Source organism: Saccoglossus kowalevskii, chromosome 3, assembly GCF_978046115.1.
Source record: "Saccoglossus kowalevskii chromosome 3, keSacKowa6.1, whole genome shotgun sequence".
NCBI classification, from domain to species: domain Eukaryota; kingdom Metazoa; phylum Hemichordata; class Enteropneusta; family Harrimaniidae; genus Saccoglossus; species Saccoglossus kowalevskii.
In genome coordinates, this window is record NC_140643.1 from 29,713,827 (window position 1) to 29,741,513 (window position 27,687).

The 27,687-nt window shown below is 36.2% G+C and overlaps 3 protein-coding genes across 5 annotated transcripts in view; 1 reads left to right on the forward strand and 2 right to left on the reverse strand.

Moving 5' to 3' along the window:
* Positions 1-4,596: 4,596 nt before the first annotated feature.
* On the reverse strand, positions 4,597-11,251 carry LOC144343686 (cAMP-regulated D2 protein-like). Its single transcript, XM_078006109.2, has 4 exons — positions 10,914-11,251; positions 8,760-8,949; positions 6,997-7,127; positions 4,597-6,821 (listed from the first exon to the last, which is right to left on the reverse strand). The coding sequence occupies exons 1-4, from the start codon at positions 11,190-11,192 to the stop codon at positions 5,805-5,807; spliced, it is 1,617 nt and encodes a 538-aa protein (XP_077862235.2). The 5' UTR covers positions 11,193-11,251; the 3' UTR covers positions 4,597-5,804.
* Positions 11,252-13,077: 1,826 nt separating this feature from the next.
* On the forward strand, positions 13,078-18,874 carry LOC100377807 (enoyl-CoA delta isomerase 1, mitochondrial-like). Its single transcript, XM_002741907.3, has 2 exons — positions 13,078-13,353; positions 16,222-18,874. The coding sequence occupies exons 1-2, from the start codon at positions 13,078-13,080 to the stop codon at positions 16,840-16,842; spliced, it is 897 nt and encodes a 298-aa protein (XP_002741953.1). The 3' UTR covers positions 16,843-18,874.
* A 2,184-nt stretch (positions 18,875-21,058) lies between these two features.
* LOC100377951 (E3 ubiquitin-protein ligase PDZRN3-like) overlaps positions 21,059-27,687 on the reverse strand; it is a 105,044-nt gene continuing 98,415 nt past the window's right edge. For 2 of the 3 annotated variants that reach the window (XM_085497021.1, XM_078006116.2), the window contains exons 9-10: positions 26,673-26,789; positions 21,059-24,870 (exon numbers count right to left, since the gene is read on the reverse strand). In XM_085497021.1, the coding sequence (XP_085353147.1) occupies positions 23,209-24,870; positions 26,673-26,789 (1,779 nt within the window). In that variant the 3' untranslated portion in view covers positions 21,059-23,208. The remainder of the gene's footprint in view (positions 24,871-26,672; positions 26,790-27,687) is intronic. The other variant, XM_085497022.1, reaches the window with a different exon arrangement.

The following is a 27,687-nucleotide window of genomic DNA, read 5'->3' on the forward strand; positions in this document are numbered from 1 at the left end:
ATTTATTTATTTATTTATTTATTTATTTATTTATTTATTTATTTATTTATTTATTTATTTATTTATTTATTTATTTATTTGTTTGTTTGTTTGTTTATTTATTTATTTATTTATCTATTTATTTATTTATTTATTTATTTATTTATTTATTACAGAACTACAGAACAATTCAAATTGAGTAACAGTGAAAAATGTAATCTAAGCGGACTCGCGAGTGCTGGGCCAGGCGTGATACGGGCCGGCCGATAATTGCCCTGATATGAGGGCGCACTTCCCATAGCGTTACGAGGCCGTCTACGAGGCCGGGCAATACGAGGTGTATTATACCACCGTATCCAACGGTGTTGGAATTGACTGTTTCACCGGGACAACTCTAGTTCTTTTATAGTTTGGCGATGAAAAATAACAAATTTATATAATGAACAGTATTTGTTTAATTATTTTGGTTTTCAGCCCTCAAATTACTGAACATGATCCCCATGAATTACGGTCAATGTTTGTCCTGTCTCGGCTTGAATGACAGACGCCGACACCGACGCGTCTTAAACTCAGGAGAAACAAACGACGATCGACATTCCAAACAAATTATTACCGGGACACGGTCGATAGGCATTCCAAATAATCGAAATTATTATCGAAACACTACAAACATAATTATACAAACACATCGTGAAGAGTCAACAGTTAGAAAAGGAAACCCAGAAATTACATCGATGTACTTGTAAATCGGACAATCATATCGGAATTATGTTGAAACATTTTTGGGGCAGTAAGTAATGTCAGAATATTGTTTAAAATAAAATAGGGTCAAATTGCGTGCATATAATTATAGATAGTTAAAAAACTAAGTATATATGAAATGTTGACGGCTATTCAACGTTTGTGCAAACCAGAATAAAAAAAAAGGTAGTGTATACAACAGCGATATGACTGAGATATCATGGCATTTGTTTACAATATTGTACCGGCTCTTATATTGGACACAGATGAAGTTGCGTTCGTGAACGATACAAAGTGGTATAGATTTGAAGAGTCGTTCAGAATTTAATAATAATTGTATCCCCGAACTGTGTCATTAAAACCACCATAATGATTTCGGTCATTCGTGTGCCAGTGACCAGTGTTTGGGCGAGCGGAAAAAAACACGATAAAAATGCGGTCGTTTCCCGGTCGGAAAATACTGTGCGGTCGGAAATTAAGCGATCGATTAAAAAGTGGGAAGTTGGGCGAATGAGTACTGTAGTTCAAGTTACGTTAGCGTATTTCTAATTTAGTATTAACTCATACAATATTTATTTACTCAGACACTGTTTACTATAGCTAGAACGCTGTACGTGTCTTCACTTCCAGGTTAGTTCTTCTGCCGATTTCTCACAACCAACAACGTGATTTTTCATTTGGGATTTCGAGAAACTTAACATGAATCGTTATGGCATTCATATGCACAACACCTCACAATATTTCAACTGTCAAATTGTCAGTTAACATGGTCTTTCATAGTAGCACTTCTATGAGATTGACGTACTAGAATGAATGGGTTCAATTATCAGTGTTCACTGATGACATCATTGACTGGCCCTCTAGAGGCGAAATGACACCAGTCAAAGCGGACGTTTGTCGTCTGCTTCGCAGCATATACAAGTTGTTTTTATCGACAGAATTTATGTACAGAGTTTCAAAAGCCAGACCTCTGCTCCCCTTTAAGGTGGCTATGCACCATGATTTATAGGAATTGTAAACAATATTCAGCCTTCAAACTTGGACCCGACAACGCTGCTCTGCAGCAAGCTGCATTAGTTTTGTATTATAATGATGATGGTTTGCGCAATGATAATGTAATTTAAAATTGGTACATATGACTCGTACAGTTGATTGCTTGATAATATGAGGTTATTACGAGAATACAGAAAAGTAAGGACGAAGAAAGTACAGCGGAAGTATGGACCGATGCCGCCGGCGCAGCGGAGGTCGATGCGACCGCGTATTGTCTGAGTGCATACTTTTCGGTATCCTCGTAATAACCTTATTATTATAGACCTTTCCTCCCATGGATACATCATGGGAATGCTGAAATACAAAAAGTTTAGAACAAATTGAGCGAAATTCTTTGTACTGAGTCCGGTCAAACCCTGGGGGCTGCCATGTTTGTTTTTATTATTAGAGGACGCGCGTAATCGTTCCATATTTGAAATTCGCATTTCCTAATATGGTAGGACGAAAATAGCCCATAAAATACCGCAATATTACGGCACGCTGTAACTTATGACGTTGCGGTGACAGATGTATAATAATACAATAAATATATAATAATTATAAACAATGATAATTACGTAAAGAAAACAAAACTAGAGTCTGAATAATCTGGAGTGACAGCAGAGTTGACCTTTAGTCGAACTACTATTTAATGCTACGATTTTAGTCGTATTCTCCGAATAGAACATGTTTACAAATAATTTTTACATAATTACATGGCCTATATATTTCCATATAGTTCACTTTGCTTCAGTGTCTCTGTGTAAAGAAAATTGGACAAATCACAAAAGAATTATAAATGACAGTTGGGTGTTTATTAGCGGTTGTCACGATTACGACATCCCTTGTCGTGAACTTGAACAAAGTGTTGTGTTCGGGGAACTTAGATTCGCTTAGCTAATAAGTAGAGATACCAGATTCGACCCAAAGGAATACACACTAGTTCGTTACAGATAGTCCAGCTTTATTCATTCAAACCGTCAGCTGAGGTCACGCCTCTATGTACACTTCTCTCTTTCTTCTGTTACAAAATCTTGCAAACTCTACAATAAAATTCCAAGGAGTGGCAGAGTAAACATGCGATCAGCCAATCGCTGCAGCCGTTGGCATGATCACGTGATCACCAAAAACGTGTCTCACGGTCAAAGCATTGCGAAGTTGCTACTACTGATACAATTATTTAACAATCTATATAAACAAAGATCCTGTAATAATACTGCAACGTTGTGTGAATCAAATGTGCATACGTGGTGTCATTATGATAACATCTTACTGAACCTTGTGTAATCACAGAATGCTATTGTATGTTGTTGCACAAAACCAATGTCATTTACAAAGAAATGCCAGAATATGAAAAAAAAATTCAAGATCGGAAATATGGTGTTGTAATTCTAACGTCGAACACATAAAACAATGCGTAATATTTGACAAACTGTAGTAGAAACTGTATTATTGATTCTATTTGCATATATCAAAAATAAATGTAATTCGTCAAATAAAAATAACAAGACGCACAAATTTGCAATTTCAGTGAATTAAGTGTTGGACGACTAAGTAATATCATCCGTCAAGAGGTGACTCAGCAGTATTTGCAGAAAACAACATCGTCGACGCGTAATGTACTTGAAAACCCGCTCCCTGTTAGTTAGTCAGTTATGGCAAGTTCAAATCAGTTTATGTAATTATACATTTGAAAGCGTTACTCTTACTAAATATTATGTCTGTTTCAAATGTAATTAAAAAGCATTTTTACAATACAACGAACAATTTAAATATTTTTAACTATGTAGTTTGCTACGTACTTGACAGTCAAAATAAATTAATCGTTCGAAACCAGAACACCGGAACTAGAATAGAATTGTTCAACTGTTCTTAAATCCGTATGTATCTTTAACTTGCTTGAATTGACAAAGTAGTTTCACTTCCACATGAAAAATGCGACGATGGGACCAGAACAGAGAATATTAAGACGGAGCCCTTCTTCATCGCTAACATCGATACCAATAGTGCGTTCGTAAGAAAATATTCTAATAATTCTGTACACAAAGAACTCCATTTACCAGAAACATGTCGTTTGTCCATTTTCGTCGTTTATGGCGCACCTCAATGCAGAGCCTCCAGGGGATTCAAGATCTAAGTATAGGGTAGCAAATTTAACATTTTGTTTTCGACTCAGCCTCAATTTTTCTTGTCTAGGATTGTCTAGGATTTGCAAATGTATAAGAGCTGTGAAGTTTGAGAACATAAACACAGCGTACACCATATCTATTGGCAATAAATAATACACAATTTAAATTTGAAATCAATCACTAGATAAATAAGATACATGCCACTTGGTTTTAGGTCCTCGCACATCCTACCCGATTTCGAATTTCCTTTCGTGTAAAACCATCAACATGCTGTACTAGTATTTTGTCATAGTCATCAATGATGTTAAAAGGTCAACCTACTTGCACGAACCAATCAGATTGCCAGGATTTTTCTTGCATATTACACTACTTGATTACACTGAATTTCCATGATATATGGGACAAATCATGGTTATCCTCACATCTATTTATAGGCCTTAGAGAATTAGAGAGAAAAAGTGGAAATTGTTTTGAATTTCCCTATCACAAATAACTATAATATCAGGGTGATATTACTCATGCTTCCTTGGCCACAAATCATAAAATATTTGAAAAACTGAATCTAGTCTACTATCACGGGGGGAAGTCTTCTCTCTGGGTTCTCCACACGTGTCAGGGGGGAATCTCGTCTCTGTCTCTATATCTCGTCCCCTTGAGGTACGGGATCGGGAAAGTCACTTAAGCCTTACAGTCAAATAAGACACACACAACGAAATACGTTTCAACTCTCGTCTTAGTCGATCAGTTGAGCATTCTATAAGACACAGCGCCCTGGGGAAAAGTCCCCAAGACTATCGCAAGGCTAACTCAAGACTCGCCCAAGACTGTCCAGGACTGGACTCTCGACTGCGTCTATCGTGGTGTACTCGCCAAGACCAACTCAAACTCTCTTTATTCATTTTCAAAACATTAACCAATTACAAAGCAGAAAAAAGACTCTAGGGCGTAACCTTCAATCATAAAGCCAATCACACTAAGTACTGAATACGTCATATCTTTTGATTAATCGTTCACTACATTAATAATTACGAATACCAACTGTCAGAAATAGTAGTCCGAATAGCGACGGTTATCTCGTAATTAGTTCTAAATCACTGAGCCAAGTTCCGTCCAAAACCTCGCCTGCCTAAACGATGACAGACATAACACAGCAATTCGCTAGTAATCAACTAAATAAGTCGATTAACAGATACGCGAAAACAAATTCATGACACTACACTAAAGGTTGTGGTATGGTAAAATCACGAAAACAAATATAATTTCCATTATTATACTCACTCAAGGCCTTGTTTTATCTTAATATTGAAGAATCTTCTAATTTCCATTTCATGTTGGAGAGAATTTCTATCAAACTATAAAAATCCAAAGCTTATATGTTGCTCACATGGAGCAGAGAGAGGTTTTCACAAATCATTAAGTGGGAATGCAATTTTGAATGAAAGGTATTTGATTTGTAAAAAAATTCAATAGATAGGGTGTGGATTAACATAAATGTTGTCCTTTATTTACAACGCCAGTTTAATGTTAGTTACTTGACGAGTGAAAACATTATACATATGTTGAAGATTCGTGATAGTAACGTCAGGGAAATGTTCGAAAGCGACAATTTTTCAGGGCGGGGTTGTACACTTGTTTTTACTCAACACACTGCATCTATAGGCATTTGGTTGTATTGCGAGGTCATATGAACACACTTATTTAGTTCAGTCAAATTCTATGTAATTGAATGAGTAAGTGTCATAACATGCGACAACCTTGGCCAATCGGAAACACAGTCAGACCATTCGCTATTGTGCATTATTCCTGGCTTTATTCTAATGCGAATTATTTGTGTTTGTATTTGGTTAAAATAAACAAAATCATACGTGTAAACGGAGGCCTCTAAATTATGCAAAATAGATACAAATATACAACCTCAAGGAATCATGGATATACATTCAAAGAATCCCAGAAATCACATTCAGCACCTAAATAATTGTTCATTATTGTATTTCCTGGTGTCATGAATCTAATGTATTGGGCTGTGTCATTAGAGTATGGGGGCCAAGTCAACAAATTTGAATGCAGTTCACGGGTAGAATTTGTTTCCCCTGACCTGTTTGGATTCCCAGTATGGGCAAAGTTTCCCCAATATGTGACAAGGGAGTGTGCAAGTACAAGTTCTTTTGTTGCGTACTTCAAACCCACCAGTGGTACAGAGTGAAATACAAATGGAAGCTCCGCTCCATGACAAGAATGATTTACGCAGAAATTGAAATCAGGTCCCCAAGCATCAAAAGACAATGCATGATCAAAAACATAGGTCCAAATAGATAGATCACTATGATATGATATATGCCTTGCGGCATCACGTGTTGGACATGCGAAGAGATAAGGATGCCCTGCAATAGACAGCTTTTCCCTCTGGTCGCCACTAGAAAGTGGCGGATACTTGTGCAACACTTTATAGGAATGAATTGTTAACGTTACAATAACATATTTATAATAGTGAAATTTGTCCATTGGTTCAGTAATTGCTCCAAATAGATTAGCACGGGCTTCGTCTGAAGTGGTTCCCAAGATTATTGGTTTCTTCTGAAAATGTCCTTTGGTAAAGGAGTCAATAGACTGTTCTGTGATGTCATCACCGTCAATGTATGGACCCCATGGTTCGAACAACTCTAGCAGTCTAAATGGGTTGACTATTTTGGTGCTTGTGTTTTGCTGGGCAGAAACGATTTCGTCAACATGTTTGCTCCGCATACAGTTAATATCTCCGGTTTTACATCCCAGTTCTGCAGCGAAGTAGCTACCTAGGATCTCCGCTCCAAGTCGTGAACGAAGGGGCAACGAAAGTGGATTGCTTTCCATGATTGCATAATGGAATAGTGAGTCGCTTTTCGAGGAAGCCAAGTGTATCCCAACAGACTGTGCACCAGCACTTTGTCCAAAAATTGTAACCTTTAAGATAATATATGAAACTGTGTTGATGAATGTGTTCAGAGTACTAAAACAAACAAATAGCACAATCATTCTGGCAACGTAGATAAACAAATATTCCAAAGACTGTTGTTTGTACTAAATGTACAATATTCTAGTCATCAACAAATAACTGGTTTTGTAAATTGTATCTTACCTTATTTGGATCTCCTCCGAAGTTAGCAATATTATCCCTCACCCATTCCAATGCAAAACGTTGATCCAAAATCCCATAGTTACCATTGGCAGCGTCCTTACCCACACCAGAAACTAAAAATCCCAAGGCGCCTTCAATGTAATAAATAAAATTGATTATTGAGCTTTCCTTTTTTCTTTTGTAATATATATATATATCTTTATTTCGTACTGTGGCCATTGGCCTTATGTACAGATACAAATAAATACATAATAAATTAGATTGGAATGGTCGCAGAAACAAGTAAAGAAAAACAAATATAAAATCATAATACATAACATTTGCATAATTAAGTGTTCTCTTCAAGCATAAGCTGACGTACTTGAAAACTATAAAATATAAATTTACCAAGGTTTAATTGTATATATGGGGTTTGATTCTGAAATAATGAAATAAACTTTATCTCTGTAGGTGGGGAGAAGTAATACTGTGCAATAAACTTCAACCTTAGGGAGCTATATTTGGGACAAACTAATGTAAAGTGGTATTCGTCCTCAATTACATTACAGCCAAAAGGACACAACCTCTGGTTACGTGGAGTACCACTGGCCCTACCCTTTTCAATTTGTAGTACATGGGACGAGATCCTTAATCTACATAAAGCATTTCTGTATATTGCATAAGACTGACCAATATTTGTAAGATATTTCTCACATGTTAATTCATGTTTCACCTTACAATAAGTTACTAGTTTGAGACTTCTATTAATTTCAGAGCTCCAATCTTGTCTGGAAATATCAAAGCACCTCTGTTTAAATAGTTCCAGGAATGCAGTAGAGTTACTTACATATTGGTCAATCCAAATATGTCCAAAACCATATTTATAGAGAAGATTTTTAACTGTCAAAGCCCAGCAAATAGCACCTGCTCCTGCCATATTAAGTTGAAATTTATACGATTCTTTTAAAATATGTGGAGAAACATCACGTATTAGTTTTAACCAAAAACGAATAATTTCAACATTTACATACACTCTAAGATAATGCCGACCCAACTCTCCCCTAACAGCGGAATTAGTGGCAACCAAACTAACACTTAGTAAAAATTTGCAAAATTTATTGTGTACTCTCTCCACATCATTAATATCAGAATGTGTGCCCCAAATAGCACTACCGTAGAGGAGAATTGGGAGGATTTTACAATCAAATATACGAAAAGCAACATCAGGCGGCACACCTCCCAGATTCTGTATCTTTTTTTCCAAACAAAAAAGTGCTTTACTGGCCTGTTGAGAAACATATTTTTGTGCCTGGTACCACTTTCCAGAACTGGAAAGTATAACCCCCAAATAATTATATTTTGAAACAGTTTCAATGCTTTTACCCTTCCAAAACCATTTTTCACTGTTTTTTCTTTTGTATTCATATTGGCAATTCAAAAATAATTATATTTTCTTATAATTTATTTAAAATCCAGTAGACAGTCAATTTGCAGAAGTGATCAAAAAATTAACCAGATCTTAAATTACAAATAAAAGTTACAAGCGATCCTGACCTCGTTTATAAAGGACATTATGGTCAAAAATTAAATGTTGCAGCAACATTTTGACCGGGGAAAATATGGATGTTAATATGGCACGAAGTGAAAGATAACTTGTGATGTTACGTTCAACATCACATGAGTCATTTGCTTTTGTTTTCCACTTTTAATATATTTTGCATATATTTCCACTTGACATACATACGGGCTTTTCATCAGATGACGAAACCTTGCCATGTACTTACCAAGCCTGTAGTTCACAAACACAACAATAGTATCGGTATGATTGGCAATATATCGACCATCTTGGAGAAGACTGTATCCACTTCCCTGACGGAAACTACCGCCATGAAAGAATACCATAACTGGAGCTTTCGACGCTGGTGTTGATGTGAGAGGTGTAAACACGGTCAGGGTCAGACAATCTTCACTCGTCTACAGAAAAATGAAGTAGGCCAATTTTAAAGGGTGGTAGTCGTCGCGCCACGCATGCGCGAGATATGATAGTCTCATATAAGCAAAGATGGCGACTTTGACTGTTGCGCAGATAAACGAGTACAAACTGAGACGTTACCAAGCTTTAATTAGATATTTTTTAGGTGATTGAAAGGTATCGAAGGAGTAACCGGCGGTAATTAGTGCAAGTCGCGCCCAGATCAAACCTCATACTTGTGATTTCCATTAGAAGAAAATCAATGTTTATCAACACAAATGTCGCACATGCGCAGCGCGACGACCACCGCCCTTTAACACCATGCATGCATCTGTCACAACCCCTGACATTTCTCAACATCGTCAAGCCCCTAAACTAACTCGAGGTGAATCAGTTATCATTTTCTATTATTCAATGGATTTTTAGTTTGTTTTTTCTTTTTTTTTATTTTTTTATTTTGGCATCCGTTTGATAACCGTTATTACCTGTTGAATAAACATTATTATTACAACGATGGATTACGGGTTTGTTTATACGGGACACATTGCAGCATGCACGCCTTCGTGTAATCGTAAAGTTGCATTCCCACTATGTATGATATGTAGAAATCCTCTCACCTACCCCTGTATTCATGAGAACATGAGAAATCATGTCCAACAGAATCCTGAAAAAAAATTTAGTAGAACTTTACAGCAGCAATAGCTGTAACTATCGAACTTTTTCTCCGATTTTTATATTTAATAACAATTTCCTGTGTCATTATTATTAATTTTTAACGGACATCCCTGAAATGTGGACACTGGAATTCTAGCAAACACGCAATTAAATCACTTGCAAGGGGAAAAGATGGCCGCTAGGTTGCGGCCAGGTCTCCAGGGGCGCCATCTGTTGAAATCCAGTTTTGTTAATCGGGAAGCGGGCGAAATCATGTCAAATACGTACAATCTCATTGATGGTTTTATGTGTGTTACTTCCCATAATGATGTTCATCGCGATCGTGCGTCATAAGTTTCTACTGTACATCAGCACGTGACCAATTTTAACCATGCGACCACTCGACGGCTAGTATTCACATTGCCATTGCTTTAAATTCTTTTACATTAGCATTTCTCTCGAAATGTAAATACTTCATTAGGATTGGGACATGTGTGATGTGGTAAATGACACATCTACAAGCTGACTAATGGGTCCATCGTTGAATTGGGCAACTGGGCGACGGTTTTTCCTGCGGACGAGAGGGTTTTCAACGATATTCCACACGAGTGTTTTCCACATACATCAATATGTACTACATGAAAGACAGGGAGCAGTCACCACTTTGCAGATATATATAGGCAGTTTTTGTCCGATTTAAGTTGAAAATTTAGGGACTATCTCTCAAGAAGGGGCAGGCTGTGACTAAAATGTCATATTTGAAGAAAAAACGAAAAAATATTCAAAAATGTGTGAATTAAATAAAATCCTCTAAGTCCTTCTCGATTTCACATGGATGACGCCTGAACAATATACGACTTTATACGGCTTACCCCAGCGAACAATCTCACCTTTTTCCCGGCTCATTCTCTTAAATGTGGCTAATTATTGTGGAGTCAATTTATGTATTATTCGCACACATGAGAGATGCTGCACTTTTCATTTTTCTACAAAGAGTAATTATATTTCTCAGAACAAATGTGCGCGTGAAACCTCTTTCACATATGTTTTGTCCCATCATCATTGAAATACTGTATTAACATTAAAAGTGAAATCAATTGTAATTAGCATATCTAACAACAGAGTTTCTTGGCCGTTCTTCGACTTCATGTTGGCTAAATGTCCTGAAAATCTGACGCTGTGTTTCCGGGCCATGTTCGTCGATGCAAAAGTTGTAGATTTTCACGGACTCGCGAAAATGTTTCTTCTCTGAGAAAAAAGCGAAAGATTATTAACAGAACTTATAAATATGTATCTTCGAGATCATACGTACCTTATTTGGGCAAGTGTGTGGAGGTAAATGACACTTTTGTGGGCAGGCAAATGGGTCTCTCGTTGCGTTAAACACACTGGGCGACCATTTTGCCGGCGGACGAGGTGGTTTCCAGCGATGTTCACCCACTGGCGGTGCCGAATAAGGCACTCCAAAAAATATACGAGCGTTATCAACATACAATCCCATCACCTTTCCATACTCTGTGTACACAGTGGGGTTAGCTTCCACGTTGATATCCACGGCCAAATATGCTATAATAATAATTACACTACGCATTTCGAATTTTCGATTTGCCAATTACTGTCTTTTCAATGTGTGAATTCGATCCAATGGCCTTTCCACCACTGTTGCATGCATGTGACTACTTATTAAAGTAATCACTCTCACTGCACATGTTGTAAAAAGTGTTATTTTGTTACTGACTTCCCAGTTCAAAGTACAAGTAATGTTGACCTCGAGCTCATTGTTGAGAACCCCGCAAAAATATCTGCTCTTAGAAAAATATGAATATTACACAATTGCACGATTTTATTCGAAACAACAATATTATATAATTCGCATATTATACAAAACCTAAATTATTAAAATATCCTCAAATTTTGCAATTCCATAGATTATTTATATTATGCTGTATGACATGGTTCATGTGACATGTTTCTCTTCCTCTTTTTACACTAGTCTAGGACACGTGCACCAACCTTAGTTTGTGTCTTCAATACGAGAAGACTTGAATACATTTGATAATAATCATTTAGCGTTTGCCATTTACAAATCTTTGTTATTTTATAACTATATGCACTATATAATTGTAGGGTATGTTTGATTTGGTATTACTTGATTGTAAGTTTTCTAGAATGGAATATAGTGTACACACATAACGTGATTTTTAAACAAATGTTTATCGTGTAGTTTCCAGAAATACCAATTCAGATGCTCCACCTGAATTTCAACCATGCGTACACAATTATGTACTGGGAGTACTATCACAATGACAATGGTAAGAACCGGGCGAACTTGAAGAGAAAGATGAGATTACGTTGAATGTGTTCCTTGTGTCGCATGCTAACTAATCACTTTGTCCGGCAGTATTTTCTTGTAAATCATTTTGTCACGTCCTCCTCTCTATTCCACACTTTAGTTCCCTATAACTACACAAACTATTCAAATCAACTATTGTGAAAGGAACGGAACCGAAACCACTTATTAGATTGAACAACAATTTTTAGAACTTTAGTTTACACTCCCCCAATGGTTCTTTGAGTTGGTCTAATTATTGAGATGCAAATTATTTCTCAGTCAGTACACATCATTGTTTATGATGATTATTTTTATTTTTTATTAAACTTCACTTGAGACCAATAGTTATCAATGGGAGTATGAGTTTACGTACTCATCATACTCTCACAGAATGTCAAAATAGAACATTTCGGTTCTGCGTGACGTCACATGAAGATGCTCAATTAGTTCAGTCAATCCTGGCCACAACGATTACAGCGTTTATAGCATGTATAATTTAAAGCAGGAGGGTCGACACCTGCGCACGCGCGGGAATTAAGTCCCAAGCGATGATAGCAACACACGCTAACTTGAAGAACGCAAAGGCTCATTGGTAGACGCTTGTTTGTAAAAAGTGAGACGCTATGGCCACCTGGCGCATGCGTAGGTGGCGACTTCATCGCTTTAATTCATAATTCGACATACGTATTCGGTTAACCAGTATTTAGACTGAGCACGAAGTGCAACTGTGTGGCAATTGTTCGGACTTCCCCCTAAAAGCTTGAAAAAGTTTGAAGACTTTGAGTTTGTTTTCAACCACATTATTTTGACTGGTTTTACAATAATGGATCCATACACTCAGCTTTTATTGCGCTGTATCTGCTTCATAGATGCCATATTATTTAATAATTTGAACACCCAAATGTACAATCGAAAATGAATGAATAAACTGTATCGTATCCTTAATGTAAGTACAACAAAGTACAAGTATGTTAATTAGAGGTCAATCACTTGAAATCCTGGGGGTTAGCTGGATGACATTATGCATTGTTTCTCGACAAATCCGTCCGTCACTGCTATGATTTCGTTTGTTTGACTCCTTAAAAAGTAAAAAACAAACGAATCGAAATTGTTTTCAATTAATCGTTGAGGGCGTAATACAAACATGGCTGCCTTCTTATCAAGAGCAGTAAGAGAACTCACCAAGAACCAGAACCGAATAGTTTCGACACAAGCTAGACTTTCTGCTATCAGGCATAGCAGTTCAACTAGGTCCTTACTCGAAATAGAAAGGCGTAGCGGAGATGACTCGGGTATTGCAATAGTTCGAATGAATCGACCACCAGTGAACAGTTTATCTTTGGAATTTTTGACCGAGTTTAACATCAGTTTGGAAAAACTGGAGAACGACAGCAGTTGCCGAGGACTTATACTCACATCGGTAAGGGTGATTCCAGGGGGTACTCCAAGTCTATATTTATAAATGTGTATGTATGTACCAACTAAAATACAGCTTTCTGTCTAATTCTACTGTATAGTATATAATACTGATTGATGTGATTTTGAGAAAATAAATGTTTACTTTTGACCTTTGACCTCCTGGTGGTGTAAAGATATTGTAAGTACCAGGGTGCATGTAGGGACGAACTTGGAAGCCTGACATGTGTAACAGAATAATGAAATTTCTATTTTGTGATTTGAGTCACACATCAAAAATGTCCTATTTGAGAACCTGCCAAGTTTTATGCAGGTGTCATTCAGACTAATATTGGAATAACCGGTTTGCATTACTGTTTCAAATTTTCAAGCTGTTGCAAGCGTCAGATAAAAACAACTGACCTAAGAAGTATAATGTTTGCATGGACACAGTGATTACATGATTAAAATAGTTACCCTTGGCTATAAAGGGAACAACTTGACTAGTCAGACAAGTCCTAATTGGCAAGTGCTGCTCATCCAATATTGATTTTGCAATATGTTTACTGTAGAATACTTTATTTTCACTTGGAATTCGTTTTCGCTATTTCGCTGAAGGAATGATTCAGTGAAAATAAAATCTAGTGAATATACCTTTTTTCCTATATTTTACATTCAACTTGTCAAAAATCAGTGGAAATAAATTTCATACAAAACACCCAAAAAGTGTTTTCAGCGAAAATTAATTCCAGCTAAAATAAAGTACATGTATTTTCATTCGTCAATCGAAAATTCTGTGTGTGATTCATTGATTTGATAAAACCCTAAGATGGTAAAAGCTAGCAATGTTTGTTTGTTTGTTTTTTGGTGGCTTCTTTCACTTGGCACATTGGAACACAGATTTTTGCTTAAATTTTGTTTTTGTTTTTTCGACTTTGCCAAGTGGAGTTTATCATATGAGTGATTGTCCATCGTCGTCAGGATCAACTTTTTACTTTTTCAACGACTTCTTGAAAACTACAATTCTTATTGCTTTGATACTTGGTGTAAATGTACCTTGGGCAGACCTCTCTTAGATTTGTTCATTTCGTGATGATATCTCTAATTTTGATGAATATTTTTGTCATTTTTGGTAAAAAGTGATAATTTTTAACTTCTTGTTAAAAACCGCAAGTCTGATTGCTCTGATACTATAAGGTTTCTCACAGGGATTTTTTTAAGCAAGGGAACAGGGGTGCAGCGCCCTCATGCCATGGCCATGTGCCCCCTTATCCTGGGGAGCAGATCCTCTGGCAACCATACAATTCTGATTGACCAGGGATCACATGTGGCCACAGTCTTCAACTGTGACTTGTCTGATAGTAATTTTGGCCCCAAGGAAGCCATAGAATGCTCCATTTTAACTTAGAATTATCAAAAACTCCACACCCTAGTAGGGAGAACCCTATCTCTCCCACTACGCTGAATTTCAGTGCTCCCTCTTGCAACCCCTGCTTCAGACCACTCGCAGATTTGTTCATTTCGTGATGATATTTTTAATTGTCTAATTTGAGGAATACTTTTGTCTTTTTTGGTAAAAAGTGATATTTTCGACTTCTTGTTGAAAACCGCAATTCGATTGCTTTGATATTATACATGTAGGTACCTCAGGTAGACCTCTCTCAGATTTGTTAATTTTCTTATGATACATTGTATCTTCAGTTCTTTAATAGAAATGTGCATTGCTAACAGTGGAGCTATCTCAGTCGAGAGGCTGCTTGTAATTCATATATCCTTGCTAAAAAGGACTTGAAAATCTATGACCAAGCTTTGATTGAGTGTTTTCCGATACACAGCAGCAGATTTCCGATAGTGAATGAGTGTGTTCCCATACACAGAAGCAGATTTCAGATAATGAATGAGTGTGTTCCCATACACAGAAGCAGATTTCCGGTAGTGAATGAGTGTGTTCCCATACACAGAAGCAGATTTCAGATAATGAATGTGTTCCCATACACAGAAGCAGATTTCAGATAATGAATGAGTGTGTTCCCATACACAGAAGCAGATTTCAGATAATGAATGAGTGTGTTCCCATACACAGAAGCAGATTTCAGATAATGAATGAGTGTGTTCCCATACACAGAAGCAGATTTCAGATAATGAATGAGTGTGTTTCCATACACAGAAGCAGATTTCAGATAATGAATGGGTGTGTTCTCATACACAGAAGCAGATTTCAAATGAATGAGTGTGTTCCCATACACAGGAGCAGATTTCCGATAGTGAATGAGTGTGTTCCCATACACAGAAGCAGATTTCAAATAATGAATGAGTGTGTTCCCATACACAGAAGCAGATTTCAGATAATGAATGAGTGTGTTCCCATACACAGAAGCAGATTTCAGATAATGAATGAGTGTGTTCCCATACACAGAAGCAGATTTCAGATAATGAATGAGTGTGTTCCCATACACAGAAGCAGATTTCAGATAATGAATGGGTGTGTTCTCATACACAGAAGCAGATTTCAGATAATGAATGAGTGTGTTCCCATACACAGAAGCAGATTTCAGATAATGAATGAGTGTGTTCCCATACACAGAAGCAGATTTCCGATAGTGAATGAGTGTGTTCCCATACACAGAAACAGATTTCAGATAATGAATGGCAAGCTTTAAGCATGATCAATTATTCGGCATTTCTATATTATATTTGAAAGTTGGTAATAAATGGGTTATTACCTCTTATTCAAAGTTTCATTACAATCAGACATTCCATTTTTTAATGAAGCTTTCTGAAAATCAGTGATCGCTGACAGTACATGTACCTAAAAGAATTGTTTTAAAAAAGCAAATACAGGAATTTATATAATAAGTTCTGGTATTTTTGTTTTTATTTGTTTTTTATCCAGACTCTTCCAGTAGTCTTCTCAAGTGGTGTTGATATTAATGAGATGTATCCAGCCAAGAAGGATAGATTATGCGAATTTTGGAAATTGTTTTTTGACTTGTGTCATCGACTTTATGGCAGTCGTTTAGTGACCATTGCAGCCATTAATGGGCATGCCATTGCTGGAGGATGCGCTCTTACACAGTTATGTGATTACAGAATAATGACTTCATCACAAGAGACTAAACTTAAACTGAACGCAACAGAACTAGGGTTACCCCCTCCAGCTCCTATTGTCCAGATCATAATGAATAACGTCGGTCAACGAAAGTGTGAAAAAATCTGGCAGACTGCTCAGCTGTTCAATCCTCAGAGTGCACTGAAAGTCGGTTTGGTAGACGAACTGCGTAAGGACAATGTCATGCTTGGTGCATTGCAAGAAATTAAAACGTGGTTGAAAATTCCTGATGCCGCCAGAATCTTAACGAAACAAGCAATAAGGCAGGCAACCCAAAACCTTATGAATCCTGCAGTTATAGAGGATGAAATTAACAGAACTGTTGCGTTTATCTTGGAAGAAAACACACAGGATAAAATGAAAAGTTATTTTGAGAGTATGAAAAGAAAACAAACTGACGTATAAATTCAACATGTTATTGTGGTGCAGTAAATTTCTTCTAGTAACTGATAAGTTAGCAGCTTGTCTGAAAATCTTTTTATTTTTCCAATCATGAAATGTAATATGAGTGATCTGATTAAAACTACCAGCCAATAGTGTTAGACATAACTAAATCTGAAAGTCAATCTGTCAACAAAGTGTTTCTATCATGTAAAAATGACATGGAAAGGTGACATAAATGTATTTTGAAGTGATGACTGTGTCTGATTTTGCAGAAAATCTGACTGATGACTTCAGATTAAAAAATGTCAAAGCTGATTGGCTTTCTATTCATATATCTACATTTGTGAAGCAATTTTGATATTCTGATTGGTGAGAGCTCTGATCGGTCAAAAGTCTCGCGTCTAAAGCAACACTATCCTGATATAAGTATATTAAATTTCACTTTGTGCAAATAAAAAATTTATTAAAAGAAAAAATTAAGAAACATTTAAGCAACTATTTATCATTAGAATATTGAATCGAAATGATTCACAAAAAGATGAAAGCACAAAACGAATTTATAATTTTATTTGCTTGTATGTATTGAGGCATATTTTCAGTTTGAGTCAAAACAATCATGTAACTCTTTGTAGTAAAAAGGCGAAATAAATAATAAAGATGATAATTTAATAACTTTTTTCACTAAAGTAGAGCAGTACATGTATTTCTTTCTTCAAAAAATAGCGGCCAAACTATTCAAAACTTTTGATCAACTTTCAAAAATGTATTTTTTTTATTGGACAGATCATATCTTCATCAAATAATTACAGCAAGTCTCAGAATTTGCAAACTTGCTAGCGAATTGGCTAACTGCTTGGGTTTTGACTAAACAGTTGGCTTTCGAATCTCGCTGGCGCCGACTCGTGGTTGCGTCCACTCTGGGTGAGTCTATATCGCATTAGGGAACATAGTATGCTTTTACGTAGCCTGGAACATGTCTGGATTCCCTTGAATGGTTTGCTTTGCGAGGCCTGGGAATGGCCACAGTCAGCTGGCGTACAAGTGATAATATGATAAATGTGATTACTCCACCGATATTTACTATATGGGGGTAGCTATCTTGACCACTGATTGAAACTAAATAAAGAGACAAGTTGAGAAACAGTTTCCTATAAATCAGGTAGAAAATCGACCGACCCCCTACTGTAATATAGATTCATCCAGAGTGGGCGTGACCACAGAACGGCGCCAGCGAGATTCGAAAGCCAACCGTTCAGTCAAAACCCAAGCAGTTAGCCAATTTGCTAGCGAGTTTGCAAATTTGCTGCCCCAATACTTTTGAAACTTGTTGTAACAATTTGTTTTTTTGGTTTGCAAGACAGGTTGTAAAGAAAAGTGGTCAACCATTACCCACTTGAAAACCATATTTTTTCTCATTCAAATACTAGTGTTACATTTTGCATGTTATTATGTATTTATGTATTTCGTTATTAATTTTCAACCAGTAACAGTAAACAGTAATTTCCTATCGGCTAATTTTCTTGTGCAATACATTGTACTTTGAATAGAGTTGTTGAATCATAACAAAGGTTGACTTTGATAACCAAAATGTTATTAAAAGGCCATGCAGCCGATACACCAGACCATATGTGTTGTTTTCGAATGAGTTTGACTTGACTACCATCTAATAAAGTGATCCTATTTTTTACTAGCTTGCAATTACATCAATTAATCTCTACATTTTACCAGATGGTCAGATGAGTGACACAGGAATGGAATTTGGTCGAAACTGATTTTCATTATTTCATACCTGGTCCCAATATCTTACAGTTGGTAGGTGAAACATTTCTGCAATGCGTGATCTAAATCTCAGATTTTGTTCAAACTTGGTATGTACATTGAACTCATTGGAACCTTGATGCATATTTTGTTTTACCAATTCATTAAATTTATAATACCAACTTCAATTGACCCATACTTTCATCTGCGTGGAATTGTTCCTTTCACACTTGATCCTTTCTTTTCATTGGAAGGTCTGATTGTTAGCTCATAAAATTTCTCTTTTAAAAAAGTACCAATGGTCTGTGTTATTTTCAACGAACCCCAGCGACAAAGACAAAACAGGCAACTTATTGCGCCTATACAACCCTGTCACTGACAGTCACACATTTATGACACAAACACAGATAGGTACACATGAAAAATAAAGTTTATTACTTTGGCAAAACAGGGGAGCACACAACGAAATCCATTGGCTTACAAAAAATATACCAGGATGTCATGAGCCCCCATCATGTGAACGCAAGAACTCTGAAATAATACACAACTCAAAAATCTGTGTTAGTAATGAAGCTTCAGCCGCTGGGGCTGTAGTGTAATGAGAGATTGCAGCGTGACTGCAATTTGAGGTATAGGCAGCGAAGGCTGCGTCTATACTGTGGAGGAGCAGCGTTGGCTGCAAGAAGTTAGTAGTTATGGTAGATGCAGCGTGGCTGCAAACTACCGAAGTTAGCTGTTTGAAGCAGCATGGCTGCAAATGGATGGTTAATGAGGCATTAATAAAATACATAAATCTCTATCTAGATAAAAGTACAACTATAGATAACAGTACAACTATAGATAACAGTACAACTAAGTAAAAATATTATCTTGGGGGGATATGAGCCCCATGAAACTATGGCGAAGTCCCCAGAATGATGTAATGATAATTACAGAATAACCCTCGCTTAGTTTTGTACTCTTATATTTTCATGACTACTCATTTAGGCACTATCTAAGGTAAGTTTATTCAGCCATCACTTCACCACTATGCAGCCAGCATGTTTTGAAGTGCGCCCTCATTGGCAAGTTGATATCTAGTGTCTACAGTGCTCATATAAGAGTCCACCATTTCTAATCTTTTTTTTTTTTTTTACTTTCATTGATGTAGGCTACAACACCTCTGATTGGTCATATTCCTTGCCCAATCAGATGTATGTTATTTTACAGAGATCAAGTACACGTTCTCTTGGTAGAATCACTCACAGGTTCGTGGGGCAGTATGTCTACATCAAGTTCATGCAAACCATGTGGTTCAGACAACTATTATTAAAGAAGCACTGTGATCTTGTACAAAAGCATGCGAAAAAATAATAGACTTGTATTCTTGAATGATTTATGTGGTGGAACTGCAATGCAGCAGTCACCTATCAGAATATTTGCATGGTTTCAGGATTAGAGATTTTATCTCTATCCAGGTCTTGCGCCCTCTATTGTTTGAGATTTCAAATGCTTGTCAGAAAGAACTAATTATTGAAATAAATGAATAGCGCCCTCAAGTGTTGACAGTATATCTACCAAATCAGCATCTCCAGTGGACTCACTGACCTTCTCAGTTGTTTGTATCTCACAGGTCCAGTTCAATGGGTAACAATATTATGTATCGTGACACATACACACAAGCAAGTCAAGATGGATGAGTGGCGGCCATTTTAATGCCATTCCAGAACCAGATCTCGGCATCAACAGATATCGCTCAGACTTAACACATACATTGAACATACAGATATGACCTTGATGCATGTCTTTTTGTTTTTCAAATTTAACTCAAAATGGCCGACTGACAGACATTTTGTATTAAAGAATGACATTTCACTGTGACATCTTTGACATGCCTTGATTATTCCAGTTTGGTTTTCTATTTCACAACAGGGACTGTGTCATTGTTGTTTTTCAAATGGGAGTCAAAATAAATCACTTCATTTTGCATACACTTCTATAGGAGATCTGCTTCCAATTAAAGAAATACAGCATACATACTGTAGTCTTGTGAAAATAAGGGCACTGAATGCAGTGTGGCATTAGCAGTACAAGATGCAATTGAAAATAAATTACGCTATATTATATTTTGTGGCATACGTTCATCAGCTATAGTTTTGTGTTCATTTCAGCGTAGAGCAAATTTCCCTTTTAATAACTAATTATAACTATACAAACATGGCAAGTCCACTGCAACGCAATGTTCTGCTTTTGCCATGGGGATTAATAGTGGTTTGAATGTGTCAATTTAGATCATGTTTGTGCATGAATCTGTATAGTGGATGGTAATTACATGACTTTTGGTAAATATCATTCAAGCTACCGAACAACAAAATATTGGCAACTAGTTTTTTTCTCTTTCAATGCCAATTATGGAAATTTGTCACATTAACAAGCAGGACTGCCTTGCAGAAGATGGTGATGAGGTTAAGGAGAATGAACCATCAAACCCAGATTAATATTTACATATAAAACAATAATTTATTCGTAGATTTTTGAGAATGACATGTTTGATGAGATTGAGGAAGTCAATTGTCAGCACATTACAGCATTGAAGTACAATTCTCAATTTCCTACCTATTTTACAATGGTTTCTACCTAAAGATAAAACAGTTATGCCAACGACCAGACCTTATTACTGCAGCTCATAGGGGTAGATAGCAGTGTTCCCCTCCCATTCCATCCATTAGCAAAATACATACCCTTAGAGATTGAAGAATAAAATTAACCTAGGTAACTAATATGCATTGAAGCCGCTATGAAACAATAGAATATACAACAAATAAGGCACTGATATAATACAAAAGTAAACAAAAGCAGACGGAACTAGTTCATATTTTTTATGCCTTTTTTCTCTTCCAGAAAAAAACAAAAACAGTAAAATGATTGAATTTTTATTGGCACAATTTACTGTGAAACATTGCATTCTGGGAAACCTACAGAATTGATACAAGATGAAAAGATTTGCTACACAATGTTCAGAAAAAAAATTTCCCATCATTCATTGCAGTTCAACAAATAAGCATGCATTGTCAACAGTTTCGCAGTTATGAATTTTTGCCATCAAAATTTGTGAGCAGTTTTTTTGTCTTCTATAACTTATTTAAGTATTGATTATTCATCATTACTCGCTTACTTTGAAGATAACAAGCACACAAATTGAACAGAACTATTTTGTTAATGGTGGTGAAAAGCTTCTTGGTGAACAATTTTACAAGAAATTCACAGTGCATTGTGGGAAGTTTTCACTGCCTGTACAGAAAAATTGGTAATTTATAAAACTTTGAAAAAAAAAATGGCAATTGCAGAAAAAAAAAATAACAGGAAGACAATATCTACAAATTTGTCTTGTTAAATATATTTACATTCAGCATTGAAAAGTATATGTGCAGTACTGAAACTTTTAAAAAATATAAGTTAAAATAAAAAAAAAAAGTCTTATTTTGGAACCTAACTTTATTTGTGGTCTCAGGAGGGCGCTAGTTCATTTCATTTTCAAAAAAAATGATATTAAAGTGAAAACCAAATTCAATTATCTATCGATGAGGTGTCATAAGACTTGCGATATTCCATCCAAATTAGATAAATTTACATATCATGACTCACTCATTACGATCGCATTATTCAATTTACTCACCTACAGTGCATTGGCAACGCAACTAGATTTCACAATGCTGATAAAAATGGTATGGTTTGTAACTTATGTTTGTTAAATGTTAACTCCAGTTATTACTCACAACTGGGTTTTTATTATGAGCTGTTGTTCGTTGGTTTTTGTATATATGTATATATAAATATATATGTATTGCACTCGTAAATGTAAAGCTATACAGTTAATAACCAGTATGTATGTGCGTATGTAAGTTTTCTGTCTGTCCGCGTGTGTTCATGCATGTGCGTGTGCGGGGAGGTATTTACTATTGGATCATGAAATAAACTCAAATTCAACACATACTAAGTTTATCTCAGCAATAGACAGGTCTACTTTTCATTTTAACAATCACTAAAAATCTCTTGGGTGACAACACATTTTCAACACCAGGAAAAAATACATACCAATAGAAATTATGAGTGCGTGTTAAAAAAAAATGTCCTGTCCATATACAGTTTAAGATACACCAATTGGCAGTAGGGTAAAGCTCACTTGTTACACCATACATAACATTAATAAGTATACAAAGTACAGATTTCTAATAATAATAATAATAATAATAATGAACTTGAAGTCATTCTCTGTATTCATATGTACAAGTATGGGGTCATTACATCAGGCTCATTGTACAAGTAAGCAGCTGTTATAAATTACAAATTTCTCAAGACAAAAAAAAAAAACCAAGAATTTGACTGAAATACAAAATAGACAATAAGCTTGTATAACAAGTCAGACTCTATGATGACTATTAGCAAGTGTCAGTCTATTTATATATTACAACATATATGGTACACACCAATGATACTTCTTGCAAATTCACTTATTTTAAATCAGACCTAAAAAGCTCATTCTACAAATTAGAGGCATCAGAAGTCAAAAGACAATAGCTTGAGTTCTCGCCAATATGTTCTGTAAATCATAAAAATCAGCTCCAGATTTGAGTCCGTGTTTTGTCTTTATTACACAGTGGTTACATTTAGTAGTGGATTGAACTGTTTCAGCGTTTCAGGACTTAGTTTACTACCATGCGCAAGCATTTCCTGCACTGTCACAAAGTCGTCAAATATTTTTCGTCCTTTCTTTTTCAACATTTTCTTATGACTCAATTCTACAATGCTTTCTTTCTTAATTGCATCGCCATCCTCATTCTGTTCTTTCAAAGATTCCATTCGTGCCCTAATCATAAACTCTTTGCGCTGTTTTTGGTCCCTGGCCCTCTCTAAGTGCCTCTTTTTGTCTTCTTTGCTCCAATAGCGACCAGTTTTGACTTCGCTAACAGCATCATCATCTGTCGTCATTCCGCTCCTTTCCTCTCGAATCCTATTAGCTCTCTGTTTCAGTAGACGATCTCTGACTGGTCTACGCGTTATGTATCGCGTGCCATCACTTCTGACTTTTACTTTCCATTCTGTATCTGGCTTTTCTTTCTTAACAGCCGAACTCAACGACATGTCTTCACGTTGCTGAATTAAATGGAGATAACTCTGATAATGCTGCGCGTAACTAGGCACGGACATTCCAACCTCAGAAAGGCGATGCATACTGCGTCTTAGATGCATATTCTGTTCATGTAGCTTTCTGTTCTGTTCTCGCAAACACGAATTTTGTTGATTAATGCCTCCATTGTCATTGGAAACCTGTTTTCTATTGCTGTTCTTCTGATGATGGCTTGATGAAATCTGATTTTGATTGGAGTCTCGTTTATCTTTACTTGGGCTACTCATTCTTTCTTTGGCACCAGATTTTTCTTTTGGTTTAGACTTAGAGGGACTTCCAGCCCTTTGAGATTTCCCATCATGCTTTGTTGGTGTGCCACATTTATTTATTTGTTTTCCAGAACCAGAACTTTCTTTTTCAGAACTGCTATCTCGGTTTCTATCCTTGTTTCTAGTTTGTTCAAATTCTGTGCTTGATCTCAAGTGCAAGGTCAAAGCAGCTCGTGCTTGTCCGAGTTCCTCTGTTTGAATGCTTTCCTGGCTCGGCTCCCTTCCCAACTTTCCTTGTTTCTCTTTCTCACTGTCCGACGACATTCTTTTGAGACTTAATTGATCTTCAGGTATAGTAGTTAGTATGATTTCGTGTGACCTTGCGAAATCTTGAGCAACCCACACATCATCGTCAGTTTGTCTGCTGATGTCTCCTTCATAGACAACATTGTTGTATCCGAGGTTGTCATCAGCGTATAATGGCAGGTCAGAGTTGTGTAAATGATGTATGTAGTCCCGTGACGAGGAATCAGTAGCACCGATTGTATCATTTGTACGACCGTTACACTCGGGCACTGATTTACATTGTGATCTGTCACACTTACTGGCTAGGGCTTCTTTAAATTTCATGCATTCTTCCACAGAAATTTCATGTCCCGTGAAATCTTGGTCAGGTAGATCTGTTGAAGTGAAGCTGTCGTTACTATGTCTCAATTCACCACCACTGCCGAGGCTGCCAGAATCGCCTCCTGGATTCTTCTGACAATCATCGCCAAGAATTTCTTGTTCTGAGCTTTCATCGTTGCGAGTGCTTTCATCTGTTCTTCCAACACCACTGTCTTTCTCGTGGTGAGTGGACGTATTTTCTGTAGTCCCTGTGTCGGTGGTGCCACCTTCGTCATTATGGCTACACTCCTGGAATTCAAAAGATTGAAAACACAATCAGCAAATATTTCAAGTAATTGCATTACATAGTCTCTGCTGGTTAATAGGTTTAAAAAATATAGTTTTATTCATTGTAATATAGTTTAGATATATATATATATGGATTCAACACTGCATGTGTTAAAACAAAAATGACCGCTAGTCAGCCATTTTGACTGAAACTGTTCTGAAAAACAAAATAACATACATCAAGGTTGTTGAATAATTTGTTCCAGAATGGCAGAAATGCTTGATTTTGATGAATTTTTAGCCCAAACATGGCCACCATTCAGCCATCTTGAATCAGACCATAAAACAAATAGACATGCATATTTCTCCCAAGATATGTGATGTATATTCAAAGTTTGAATGTGAACGAACACGCATTGAGGTTGAAACATTAGTCATCGTTTTTGGACTGCATTTGAAAGAGGACTATATCTATCTATATAGAGTTGTCGCTATGCCAATGGCAGATGCCTATCTCAATAGTTGTCACTATTTATGATGACGGTGATAATACTTGATAATCACAACATTGGTCACAGAATAATAATTTTTGCGATAATCTTGTTTCTGAATTTGTAGCAATACATGATTAACCTGATGTTATAAGTCACCACCTATCTAGAAAATCACAGCAACAGTTTAAGAGAAGAATTACACATTTGATCACAATGCCTACTAGACATTTATTTTGTTTTTAAATTAACTTTGGGAATGGGGGGGGGGGTGAACCAAAGGTATTATAAAAAAAATCCTCTAGAAATTAGTGAAAACATTGTGCTTTTGCCATGGGTAATAGTGCTTAATAGAATTATTTTGCATACATTGGTGCAAGCCATGGGCTAGAAATAATAATATTACGGATGAAACAACCACAGAAAGTGATCATCATGCACAAGATATTACATTTGGGATATCAGAGAACATTATCAATAACTGTTCAAGATAAGGAAGGGGTGGGAGAGTGAAAATCTACATACAAATTAGCTGGAAAGATAACACATTAATTTTTCAATAAGATACTTGTTTAATATTCCAGAAAATAGTTAATAATGTAGGAAATATAAAAATAATTTAAGATAAAGATTACGCTAGAGCAACAATCTGCAAAAACAAAACACAATCTGATATAATCAAAAATGAAAGCTGTTCAATTGAATCAATTTCTTCAGCTGTAAGACAACCGAGTAGTTTCTGGAAAAACAACATCCACTCAGACTGTGTCACGGCGGAGTACATGTATTTGTCTACTCAATGGTTTTAGCCTCCGGATAAAATAAAATTCACTACAAGATACTGTATCAACGTAGAAAGAATAATTACCAAGGGAAACCCTATAGTTTGAGTATCCAGTTACTAATTACGTTTACAATACCAAATCACCATAGTTACACAAGGGACAACAAGATGCTTTTCATCTCATTCGAATTTCCTACTCTTTTTTTTTATTTTGTTCAATTTTTATATTAAAAAGATGAAAATCGATGACAACCTGGATGCAATTGGTAATGACTGTCACAAGTACGTATGTGAATCTGCTGATGTGAAGGTGATTGATGTGTTGTCATGGCAACCAAGCATGTCTTCAAGTCATTTGTTGTGCTGTGTATAACTGAGTTTCAGAGGTGAGTGTTGAAAGGAATGCGGTGATTTGAGTTCAAGCCGCGCACAAAGAAGAGTGGAATTGCGAAAGACAAGGGTGCAGGGGGAAAAAAAGAAGAAGATGATGCAACAGAAACAGTGAGAAAATAATAAGAATAACAAGATGGCAGCATCCGCTCACTTACAGGGTCTAAGAGACAGGAAGTGAACTGCATGGCTTCTTGGTGATGCTGTTCTAGCATATCCATGTGAAGATCATCCAACAAAACATTTGTATCATCATAGAGCAGACCATCATCCAGCTATGAATAGACAGAATGCACAGCATTAAAATGAAGAAATGAAACATGCTAAAGCTGAGAAAAGCTATGTAAAGAGATATGAGCTTCAAAAAAAAAAATAATGATTAAACATGCTAGCAAATAAATCCTTGACAAAATGATTTAAGAAGTGTTCCTCCTTTTATCCATAGACTGATTTGAATAATCAAGCAAAAGAAATTACAGAAGTGAAATAGTTGTGTTGCTCTGAACTATAGTTAAATCATTGCGCGAGTGTGTTTGTATGTTGGAAACAAATTCTGAAAGAGAAAGTACTACAAGAAATATAATATAGTTGATATGGACCTCCTCCTAGTTTTATTGCTGATCTTTTGGCAGTGATTATGAAAGCCAGCATAGAGAGCATGTCACTGTAAAAATAAACTTTTTTTTTTTTCAGATTGAGGTTTTAATTTTCATCATTATTAAATTGTTCATGGTAAATATATCTAATAAATATCGCTGTATATAAAAATAATTAACCAAGGGTGGTTCAGATTGAGTGTTTTATAAATAAAATGAGGTCTTAATGTTTACTTTCCAGACTAAAGAAATTCAGTGATATCTTCAAATTGTTGTTTGATCAGATGCAGCGGAAGTAGCTGCCTCGTCTATAAATGTTCGACTATCGCAATGCAATTAAAGCCAATGGCAACCAACATGTCCATCAATCGTTCGTACGCCTTCGGGCGCTGTATATAGGTTACGTTAATGTTGCTATGTAACAGTACTCTTTCTAGACATGTCAAATTGTCCCTATAAGCAACTGATTGTCACTCAGCATTTGAATGAAGCATACAACCCAATATGAGGTTACTACGCATACCTGAAAAAAGAATTAATTCCTTTTCGGTCAAGATATTGCCATTTTGCCAACCAA